Below are 12,667 nucleotides of genomic sequence, written 5' to 3' on the forward strand. Positions count from 1 at the left end.
CAACCTATAATACCAGCGCTTTGAAAATCCCACACTCAAACGTCATTTTTTTGAGTGTGGAATGGACGTTACGTTACAGACTCGTAATATGCCTTCCTGACCATTACGCTGGAATGGCCATTTTAAAAGCAGTACCGCAACACTTGTAACCTAGCCGAATGTTCGGAAAATAAAGTGACATAAATTGAATATGAAATAAATTACACTGCCACTCTACTCTTCAATATAGAATTATCTAAACTGTTTAGTTTTACTAACTAGGTTACACACATTTACCACAGTAAATAGTATTCAGGTACTAGTGGTGTAAGAGATTTTTTTCAATACACCTATCCCACTGCATATTCCCTATAAAAGAGGGCACTTACTTTTGGTGTTTATATTGCAGTGCTAGTTCTTCTTTCACTGACACTATAACAGTAACCTATTTGGTGTTGTATTCTCTCTTTGGTAGTTGTCACTTTTATGGCAATCACCTACTAATTGCAAGGGCACGTAACCTGTCATTAGAAAGAGAGGAGATAGGTGCAAGAAAAAAACTTGTATTTATATTATAATGGTATCATGCACCTATATTTCCCAATTTGCAGATGGGAAGTTGGGAAGAACAATTTTATATAGCACGCTGGATAGCGCTTGCTTATTGGTGGCTACATTTAACCACCAATAAGCAAGCATAACAAAGGTTGTAAACCAAAAATGGACCAGCTCCCAAGCTTTACATTCCTGCTTTTTAAAATAAAGATAGCAAAAGAACAAAGAAAAATTGATAACAGGAGTAAATAGAAAGCTACTTAAAATTGAATGCTCTATCTGAATCATTAAAGAAAAATGTGGGTTTAGTATCCCTTTAAGAATGTAGCTGTAAATAACTATATTAAAGGGACACTGAACCCAAATTTGGACAAGAGATATATGTGCAGACACCAATCAGCAGCTAGCTCTCAGTAGTGCATTGCTGCTTTTGAGTCTACCTAGGTATGCTTTTCAATAAAGGGAATGAAGCAAATTAGTTAACAGAACTAAAGTGGACAGTTTTTTTTAAATTGTATGTACTATCTGAATTAAGAAAGAAAATGGTTGTGTTTCGTGTCCCTTTAAAGGGATACTAAACCCAAATTTGTTTTTCATGATTCAAATAGAGCATGACATTTTAAGAAACTTTCTAATTTACTCCTCTTATCAATTTTTCTTTGTTCTCTTGCTATCTTTTGTATTAACTATGTTTGGAGGACTTGCTCAGTTTGTCCAACTGTAGACCATCTAGGAGTTACCACGTGTAGGTCCTCTAGCTGGCCTTACCACGACTTCTCAGAATTTACTTGATCAGAACCACCCTAGGAGTGCTCTTCCAGCTGGGGTGAGCCATTTTAGTGAGGCGTGTCGGATGCCCCTGAGAGAGAGGAATATTTCGGGGTCTAGAACGAGGGAGCAAGATTTCTGTGTTGGAACGAGTAGCCCATGTGTGGTGGCAGAGGCCACAACGGATAGTTTTTGGCAACAATCTGAGGTGCCATTGGTTCAATCAGAAGGAGATTATTTTCTGCCGTCCCACCCAAAGGAGAGTTTAAAGAGGAATCTGAGCAGAGGTTATTCAGATTGAACTCGGACCTGTTTGGAATCTTGTCAGGAAGGGCCCTATCTACCCTGAGTTAGGTATCTAGGCCGTATAAGGGGAAGCACGTACCGAGCCCGGAAGCAGTGACTGGTCCTAGGTATAGGGTTTCAGCTGTTTTTCTTGTACCTTTGGTTATTGCATACATCATCGGTAAGGAATGGGAGAGGCCTTGGGTGTCCCTTTGTCTCTTCAGAGACATTCCGCTTATTTTTTCCCAGTACCAGTCTCCCATGTGGAGGCTTGATGCAGCGCTCCTTCTGTGGATAGTATACTTATCTCAAGCCCAGCGCAATACTATTCTGCGGCTGTATAATTATTTTGCTGTGAACAAGTCTGTTAGAAATCTGGAAGGATATACTGGAGTCCTTAATATATATATGGAAAAGAAAAATAGGGTTGACCCTGAGTCTGGGTTTAAGTAGGCTTGTGGATATTAACCATGAGTTCTGCAACTAAACAAAATCTATATAACAAGTGAATATATTTGTGTAACAAATGCTAAATATTTGTGAATAAATTTCAAACAATATTGCATGTGTGTGTATAAATGAACTGTTTTGGAGACAAAAAGTGGTGAGTCCAATCCCATCAGATAAGATGATTTGTTGAGGCAGCTTCACTTGAAAACCTGATGCTGGAGGTCATCTGTAGTAAATGAAAGAAAAAGAAAAGGGGCGCCTCATAGTGTATTTCGTATATAATATACTATGGAAAAATATGAAAATGCACTCACAAGATAAGTGGCACCCATCCTGGAATGGATGCAATACGGCAGGCTAATACTTTACAGTGGTTAGCTCACTGGTGACGGTCTCTCTGTATGCTGATCTGTGGCGTTGTTCTCCTATCAGGACAGCTCACCGCATCAGCCGCTATATCATCAGGTATATCCAGACACCGCTCTGTGAAGCAAACCAGGAGTAGCAGAACTGAGCTGTTCAGTATCCCAAAATATGGGCAAAAATGGAAAACGGACAACCTCCGTATGGTAAAAACACTTTTTTTAATAAAAGGTTCTGTATTAAAAAGCTGCAACACGTTTCTCAACCACGCTCTGGTCGTTTCTTCAGGCAGGTAAAAACTAATATAAAACGAAGAGCTAATAGTCCTTAAATGCACCTGGCTCACGTAAGCCGGAAATGGCTCTATTTTGAACTGTCCAATCATATACATTTTGTAACAGATGGTAATACACAGAACTGCAACGAAATAAAATTGCAACATTGTAGCTGTTGAGCTAAACAGAGTGTCTGCTAAATTAATAAATGCACAAAAAGGAAACAAAAAAGTAACAAATATTAAAAATATATTGGTTAATGATAAAATAACCCAATTCTATTATCAAAATGGTCCATATTATACATTTTGTTCTAGTATTGGAAAGACAGTGGCCTCTAGTTATCAAGCGCCGTACTTAACTGCCATCGCCGGCCCCAATACGCCTGCCTAAGGCCGCCGCGGACCTGAATACGCTCGCCAAAGTTATCCATAAAGCTGTCAAAAAGCCGCGTACCAAGTACAGGGTGATGAGCAGCGGACTGTGATAGTTCTCACTCATCCGATCTCGCTGCTCTGCGGCTTTTCTACAGCTTTATTGATAAGCTGTCACTAAGCACCCACTCTAAACTACACTGTTCTACCCCCTATACCAGCGCCCCAGGAGCCCCCAGCAACTAAATAAAGTTATTAACCCCTAAACCGCCGCTCCTAGACTCCGCCGCAACTCTTATAAATGTATTAACCCCTAAACCGCCGCTCCCGAACACCGCCGCCACCTACATTATACCTAGTAACCCCTATCCTGCCCCCCCTATACCGCCACCACCTATAATAAATTTATTAACCCCTATCCTGCCGATCCCGGGACCCCGCCGCAACTAAATAAATTGTTTAACCCCTAAACCGCCGCTCCCGGACCCCGCCGCCACCTATATTAAACTTATTAACCCCTAATCTGCCCCCCCTACACCGTCGCCACCTATAATACATTTATTAACCCCTATCCTGCCCCCCTACACCGTTGCCACCTATAATAAATGTTTTAACCCCTATCCTGCCCCCCACACCGCCACTATAATAAAATTATTAACACCTAAACCTAAGTTTAACCCTAACACCCCCCTAACTTAAATATTAATTAAATACATCTAAATATTATAACTCTTATTAACTAAATTAATCTTATTTAAAACTAAATACTTACCTTTAAAATAAACCCTAATATAGCTACAATATAAATAATAATTATATTGTAGCTATCTTAGGATTTATTTTTATTTTTATTTTACAGGCAAATTTCAATTTATTTTAACTAGGTACAATAGCTATTAAATAGTTATTAACTATTTAATAGCTACCTAGTTAAAATAAAGAGAGATTTACCTGTAAAATAAAAACTAACCTAAGTTACAATTACACCTAACACTACACTATCATTAAATTCATTATTCCTATTTAAAACTAAATACTTACCTGTAAAATAAACCCTAAGATAGCTACAATGTAATTAATTATTACATTGTAGCTATTTTAGGATTTATATTTATTTTACAGGTAACTTTGTATTTATTTTAGCTAGTAAGAATAGTTATTAAATAGTTATTAACTATTTAATAACTACCTAGCTAAAAGAAATACAAAATTACCTGTAAAATAAATCCTAACCTAAGTTACAATTAAACCTAACACTAAACTTTCATTAAATTAATTAAATAAATTAGCTACAAATAACTACAATTAAATACAATTAAATAAACTAACTAAAGTACAAAAAATAAAAAAAATAAGTTACAAACATTTAAAAAAATATTACAACAATTTTAAGCTACTTACACCTAATCTAAGCCCCCTAATAAAATAACAAAGCCCCCCAAAATAAAAAAATGCCCTACCCTATTCTACATTAAAAAGTTAACAGCTCTTTTACCTTACCAGCCCTTAAAAGGGCCTTTTGCGGGGCATGCCCCAAAGTATTCAGCTCTTTTGATTAAATCAGCCAATCAGATTTTTCCTACCTTAATTCCGATTGGCTGATAGAATCCTATCAGCCAATCTGAATTCGAGGGACGCCATCTTGGATGACTTCACTTAAAGGAACCGTCATTCGTCGGGAAGTCGTCAGTGGAAGAAGATGGCTCCGCGTCAGCTCTTCTGAAGATGGCTCATGTATAGTGAAGATGTGTATGTGAAAAATTCTAAAATACTGTTACACTATCGAATGATATATATAAGGGGAGAGTATGATGTGAATATGTGTAAATGAATACTAAAATTAAAATTTGAGAAATAATATAGTTCAGAAAATATGGATTAACTGAGAAGTGTGAAGTGATAAAATAATGATTTTTCGAGTGATAAAAATAAATGCGTGTTGATAAATTTTGGTTTTTACTAATGTTGTGTGTAGGATAAAATGGAAAACTAAAATAAGTAAAGGAAATTTTATAATAGGTGATTGTGGGATGTACAGCTACATCAATTTTAGCATTGAGCCCCAAAGGTAACAAAGTTTTTAATTTGAAGATCCAATACGTCTCTTGTTGTCTCAATCTGATTAGTCTGATATAGTAGATTTTGGCATGTAATCAATGGGTAAAAATTGGTAAATATGTGCGTTACTAGAATGAACAGTCAGACAGTGGTTGGGGATACTATGTTTTATCTTACCATTTTGGCAATTTTTACGATTGCGAAAATGTTCCCCCCATTGGGTTCGTATCTTTCTAGAGGTATGACCTACGTATTGTAGGCCACACAAACACTCTATTAGATAGACTACAAAGTTGAAATCACAATTGTAAAAACTAGAGAGAAAAATGTTCACTTGTTACCGTAGATGTAAATTATTTTTTCTTCGCGCAAATAAATTTGCAAGAGTTGCATCCCTTCTTACCACACTTAGACTCCTTTTAAGACCAAAAATCCCACTTTTTACTTGTTTTTAGCCTAAGAGTTAGCCTGTTTTACCCTCTTGCTAGGGGCAAATTAGTTTCTGAGTGTGGGGGCTCTTCTATAGACTATCCTTGGTTTGTCACAATATTCTTTAAAATTTGATTTCTTTTGTATAATGTGCCAATGTTTGTTTAGTGTGTCTAATTTTATGATGATTACTATTATACTGTGTAGTAAACAATATATATTGTTTGGGTTCTGATGTTAACTGTTTCTTATTTTCTCTCTTGAAAAGGGATTGTCTATCTACATTTTTGGCTTTTTCTAATGCCTGATTTACTAAGTGTTTAGGATAGCCCTTATCTAAAAATCTTTCATAAAGAATCTTACTTTGTTCTAAAAAGGTGTCTATGCTGGTACAATTCTTCCTAATCCTTCTAAAATGGTTAAAGGGGATGTTTCTAATCCATCCCTTGTGATGGTTACTGGAATATTCAAGGTAACTGTTACTGTCAACTTTCTTGAAATATGTCTTGGATTCAATGTTGTTGGAGGCACCCTAACTCAAAATAAGATCAAGAAATTTCAATAGAATGTGTTTGTATGTTCGCAGTGAAGAAATACCTAAATCGTTATAAGTCATGTGAGAAATAAAAGAATTAGCAGTTGACAGGTCTCCTCCCAAATAAAAATCAAATAGTCAATGTACCGGCCATAGAAGACCAGGTTCACCCCCAGCTGGCTGTTGTAAATGTATTTCTCCACAAAAAAACCCATGAAGACATTTTCAAAGCTGGGGGCGAACCTGGTCCCCATGGCCGTACCCTTAATCTGTAAATAAAATCTGTCATGAAAAACAAAATAATGATGAGTTAAAATATATTCAATGCGTTCCAAAATAAAAGATCTTTGTAAGTCAGGCATATATGGATCTTGTTTTAATAAACGTTTGAGACGGCTAAAAGTCCTAACTCATGTGCAATATTTGAATATAAAGAACTGACATTGCATTTAATCCACAACCATTTTTGATCCAAATTGTTGATGTTGTCTATCTGTTGTAGAAGGTGTGTACTGTCTTTGATGTATAATGGTAATGTGGTCACAAACTTCTGTTAGAATTGGTCTATATAATAAGACAGGCTGTATTTAAGATTTCCAATTCCCGCAATGATGGGACAGCCCAGGGGGTCCTGAATGTTTTTGTGGAGTTTTGGTAAGTGATAATAATGAGCAACACTGGGATTTGAAGTCCTAAGGAATTCCCTTTTCATTTTTGTTTTGGATACCTAAATTGGAAACTTTGTCTATTAACATTTAATATGTTTTCTAGAAAATGATCTGTTGGATCTCTTGATAAGACATTGTAATATTCACAGTCTCTCAATATTATCTCTGCTTCCTTAAGATAGTCTTAATTATCTTGAATTATTATCCCACCTCACTTATAAGCATCCCAAATGATATTAGAGTTGTTTTGTACATTTTATAAGGCTTTTTTCTCACCCTTGCTCATATAGTAACTTTTATTGTGAGATTTTTTTTATTTTCTCTAAATCCTCCATTATTAGGTTTTGGTAAAGTTCTATATAATGATTTGATGTGTTATTAGGATTGAAATTTGAATTCTTTCTTTACAGAGGTGTGTATATAATCTTCAAATATATGTGATGTTAGTGTCAACATCCTAAAAAACACAGTCTATTTCTTTGCCAGGTGGCATGGAATCTGTGAGTATCAGTTGACAATTCACAGATTCTATTTTCTTTTGTTTAAGTTTTTTCCCGCAAAGTATTTTTGGAGTGCCAATTTGCGAGTGAAACTATTTACATCTACATAAATATCAAAGATTTTGTGGGGATTTGGGGGACAATATGATAGAGCAGTGTCTGGATATACCTGACAATAGCGGCTGATGCGGTGACCTGCCCTAATAGGAGAATGACGCCACAGATAAGCATACGGAGAGACTGTCACCAGTGAGCTAACCACTGTAAAGTGTTAGCCTGCCATATTGCACACATTCCAGGTCGGGTGCCACTTATCTTGTGAGTGCATTTTCATCTTTTTCTATATTATATATGAAATACACTGAGGCGCCCCTTTTCTTTTTCTTCCATTTACCTTTGGGTAAGCAAATGACTGTATCCTCGATGCCATTCTACAAATCGTTCTACTCAACACTCAGAATTCTAGCTTTGCTGTCCTAGCTAGACTGGCCCTGTGGCTTATGTTTCGGTCTGTGGATAATTGTCTTTTGTCTTTAACCTTTGGGGGTCACTCCCTCTTTGGTCTAACCTTAGATTCTCCCATTGCTACAGTTATGTATAATAGGGGGATACCCTAGTTCAATCTGAGAGACCAAAGCGCAAAGGCACTTGAAGGACGGGGGTTCCTGGTACACCTGGGAATCCTTCTAGGTTAGAGTTGAGTAGTACTGGACTTCGCTCCAGCAAAGTAGGTAAATTTGATGGGACTGTTCCCAACCTAGATCAGGGCCATCTGGGAGGCAGACTTTCTTTATTCCAGAAGGATTGGTATCAATCTGTCAGATCGTTATTTCTCATCATGATGTTCAAAAAAGTGTTTTTTCTTAGAGTTCTTTTCTTACTCTTGCTAGAGTATGTCTTTAGCTGTTCGCTCTAGAAAATCATTATAACTAGAATCTTGGTCTGTTGACATGATTTCTATTTCCAGACTTTATAACTCTTTCTTTACAAGGAAGTGTTTATTTCTGGTTTGGTTTTCTATTATTCATATGGTGTCTGGGGGTGCTTTTCTTCCTCAGCACTAGATGTCCTAGAGTATTTTTAGAGCTCAGATTTCCCTTTTGTCAGAATAGGGATCAGAAATCTTTTTCCTCCACCTTAGTTCCTCTGGTTTTGTCTGGAAATAATGGTATAATATGTGTGTTGTTTAAGTGTCTTTAAATTGATAGTTACCAGATCCGGACTGTTAGTGATATTTTAGATGGAGTTTCATTCATCAGTTTTAACGACGATGCGCTATAACATACTTTTTAATATAGATATGAAATTAGAATTTCCGCACACTTCAAAAGTCAATTGTTCTGTGAGCTAAAGGTTTAAATTGTTCTCCAATCAGTGCTCTAGCTACAACAAAAATGCCATATGGGGAGAGCGCTGATTGGAGAATAATTCAAACCGTTAGCTCACGGATATTTCTTTAGTGGTTAATTTTTTTATGTTTTGCTACAGAAAAAATATTTTTACAACCTTATAAATACATTGCTAGGTTAATGTTTTTCCCTTTTAAATCTTGTTTAAAGTATACATTTGTCATATATATATATTTATATATATATTATATATATATATATATATATATAAAAACTTATTTTTCCCCCCAGAGTTGGCTACCGTAACCTTAATAGATGTATGTATCATTTTTATTTTGTAACCTGTCTTCTTCAAACGTTTACAGATTTCAGCAAACAGCCTCTGCATTTGATCAGTTCTTCCGACAAACAGGGGTTAGATCTTCTAAAACTTGAGTTCATTAAGGTAAGTGCTATTGCAAAGTTCTATCAATCTAATCCTTTATGCATATGTGCAGCATTTTTTTCATTTCTTTTTTTACAGGTAAACATGACATATTTTGCAAAAATTAAAGTTAGACACCGGCAATTGAATGCAGTGTTGAAATTATCTTACCATGAATGGGCAGATACAGCTGCTTCACCGTGAGAAGCAGTTAAAAAAATGATGCTGGCTGTATGTTAAAATCCTAAAGCATTATGTGGATTTGACAGATAACCTAAGCTCCAATATAAAACTATATATTCACACATATTCATTCATCTAATTCTACGTAATAGCTCATCTGAGAGAGCTGATTAAAGGGACAGTCTACTCCAGAATTTCTATTGTTTAAAAAAACATAGAAAATCCCTTTATTACCCATTGCATTTTAGCTAATCAGTGCTGACTCATAAATAGCTCCACGGGAGTGAGCACAATTGTATCTAATATGACACACATGAACTAGCGCTGTCTAACTGTGAAAATCTGTAAAAATACACTGAGATAAGAGGCTGCCTTCAAGGGCTTAGAAATTAGCATATGAGCCCACCTAGGTTTAGCTTTCAACAAAGAATACTAAGAGAACAAAGCAAATGTAATAATAAAAGTAAGTTGGAAATTTGTTTAAAATTGCATGCCCTATCTGAATCATGAAAGTTTAATTTTGACTAGACTGTCCCTTTAAGGAAAGAAAAACACAGAGGGTGCAGAAAGCAGCATTGTGTATTTTAAAAGGAATAAATCTGATATGTTGTTGGTTAAAAAGTTACACAATCGGTAGTAGCAACTAGGATTCTGTGCATAGTCCATAATGGTAAAACTGTATATGGTCCCGCAGATATAGGTAAAGCATTTGTATCTTACTATGATGTACTTTACAGTATTACAATATTGCAAAACACGAGGACTTAGATGTGACCCGATTGATGAAATCACTTCCTTGGTTTAACTACTGAATTTACCAACCTTAGTGGATGAGGCCTGGGAATCTTTGTTAGACCCAATCTATCTTGAAGAGATTACAATGGCTGTGAAACAGTTGAAGTGCAACAAAGCCCCGGGTCCAAATGCCTTTACGGGTAATTTTTATAAGAAACTATGCCCACTATTGTCTCGGATACTATGATTAATGAGATTAGAGCACAATGTTGCTTTTTGCGACAATTCTTTGAGGTGTCTATCCTTGCTATTCCTATGTCTATTCCTATATCTCTCAATGTAGTAGTTATCGACCCAGCTCTTTGATTAATGTAAATACTAAGCTCATAGCTTATCAATTGGTCCACTTGCTGCCTTTCATAGTACATGTGGACCAGGTTGGGTTCGCTGAAGGATGACAGGGCCCTGATAACACTAGGAGACTTATAAGTGTCTTCCCAGAGGGCAATGCTCAGGGTATTCCCATGGTGGCCCTGTTGCTAGACGACGAAAAGTATTTTCTTTCATGTAATTGGCAAGAGTCCATGAGCTAGTGACGTATGGGATATACAATCCTACCAGGAGGGGCAAAGTTTCCCAAACCTCAAAATGCCTATAAATACACCCCTCACCACACCCACAATTCAGTTTTACAAACTTTGACTCCTATGGATGTGGTGAAGTAAGTTTGTGCTTGATTTTCTTCTGTGATATGCGCTTCTCAGCATTTTGAAGCCCGATTCCTCTCCTACAGTGAATGTCAAAAGGACGTGAAGGGAGTATCACCTATTGAATTCTATGGTTTACCTCGCGGGAAATCTTTTCATAGGTTCTCTGTTATCGGTCGTAAAGATTCATCTCCTACCTCCCTTTTCAGATCCACGATATACTCTCATATTCCATTACCTCTACTGATAACTGTTTCAGTACTGGTTTGGCTATCTGCTATATGTGGATGGGTGTAATATGTATTGTACTTATATTTGCCATGAGTCAGGTTTATGTATATTTCCCTTTGCAGACTATCAGTTTCAAAATTGGGAAAAACATATTTTGGAAGTTATTTTTTCTTACCTGGGGTATATTCGTTTCTTCAAAAGTGACTGTGTTCATTCATTTTCGCGGGGAAAATTTAGGCTCATGAGGCCGCAAAATGCTGATATTTATTGCGTCATTCTTGGCGCGAGAATTTTTTTGGCGCGAAGAATGATCTAGATTTCTTCATTCTTAGTTCCTTCTCCCAGGGAATGGTCTTTGAACCAGGAGTTATATTGTGAATTGTTGGGAAAGGTTAGACATAGACCTTATGGCTTCTCACTTGAATTACAAGCTACCCCAGTATTTTGTGAGATGTTGAGATCCACAAGCATCTCTATTAGATACACCAGTGATCTCCTGGTCATTCAATTTGATTTACCTCTTTTCTACTCTTGTTTTTCTGTCAAGGACAATAGCTTTGCAGGACTTGGTACGCAGATCTGGAACAATTTATTTTCAAGCCAGTCTTGGTGTTTTCCCTCTCAAGATAGACTTTCTCTCTCTTTCCAGGTCCCTTCTCTATGAAGTTCTCAAAGTCTCTCTATTTGACAGTATGGCAATTGAAAGTCTGATTTTGTCTCAAGGAGGTTTTTTAAATCAAGTTCAGGCCATAAAGCCTTTTACAAGATGTATTTATCACAAAGTCTGGAAAGTTTTCCTTTCCTGGTGTGAGTCTACAAATTATCATTGGAACTCTTTTCAGATTTCTTGAATTATTAATTTCTTTCATGTAATTGGCAAGAGTCCATGAGCTAGTGACGTATGGGATATACAATCCTACCAGGAGGGGGCAAGTTTCCCAACCACAAATGCCTATAAATACACCCCCCTCACCCACACCCCGCAATTCAGTTTTACAAACTTTGCCTCCTATGGAGGTGGTGAAGTAAGTTTGTGCTTGATTTCTTTTTTAAGACACGATGAGTCCACGGATCATCTTTAATTACTAATGGGATTTCTTCTGTGATTTGCGCTTCTCCAGCATTTTGAAGCCCGCATTCCTCTCAGAGTACAGTGAATGTCAGAGGGATGCGAAGGGAGTATCACCTATTGAATTCTATGGGTTTCCACGCAGGAAAATCTTTCATAGGTTCTCTGTTATTGGTCGTAGAGATTCATCTCCTACTCCCTTTTCAGATCGACTATATACTCTCATATTCCATTACCTCTACTGATAACTGTTTCAGTACTGGTTTGGCTATCTGGCTATATGTGGATGGGTGTCTTTCGGTAAGTATGTTTTCATTACTTAAGACACTCTCAGCTATGGTTTGGAACTTTATGTATTAATGTAAAGTTCTAAATTTATGTATTGTACTTATATTTGCCATGAGTCAGGTTTATGTATATTTCCTTTTGCAGACTATCAGTTTCAAAATTGGGAAAAACGTATTTGGGAAGTTATTTTTTCTTACCTGGGGTATAGTCTTTTCTTCAAAATTGACTGTTTTCTTAAATTTTCGCGGGCAAAATTAGGCTCGCGAGGCCGCAAAATGCTATTGTTTATTGCGTCATTCTTGGCGCAAGAATGTTTTGGCATGAAAGTACGTTCGTTGATGCAAGTTCATAATTTCCGGAACGCTTAGTTGATGCCAGGTTTCTCGCACAAGGTTGCGTCTGCCATGATGCTAGTTTGCGCTCATTTCCGGATGTTGTTAGC

The 12,667-nt window shown here is 36.8% G+C and overlaps 1 protein-coding gene across 1 annotated transcript in view; it reads left to right on the forward strand.

Annotated features, from left to right (window-relative positions):
- Positions 1-12,667, forward strand: part of VPS13C (vacuolar protein sorting 13 homolog C) — a 1,402,311-nt gene that overhangs the window by 773,889 nt on the left and 615,755 nt on the right. Inside the window, 1 exon segment of the mRNA XM_053719302.1 lies at positions 8,954-9,033. Coding sequence (XP_053575277.1) covers positions 8,954-9,033 — 80 coding nt within the window.

The sequence above is a fragment of the Bombina bombina genome, chromosome 6, assembly GCF_027579735.1.
Source record: "Bombina bombina isolate aBomBom1 chromosome 6, aBomBom1.pri, whole genome shotgun sequence".
Taxonomy (NCBI): Eukaryota; Metazoa; Chordata; class Amphibia; order Anura; family Bombinatoridae; genus Bombina; species Bombina bombina.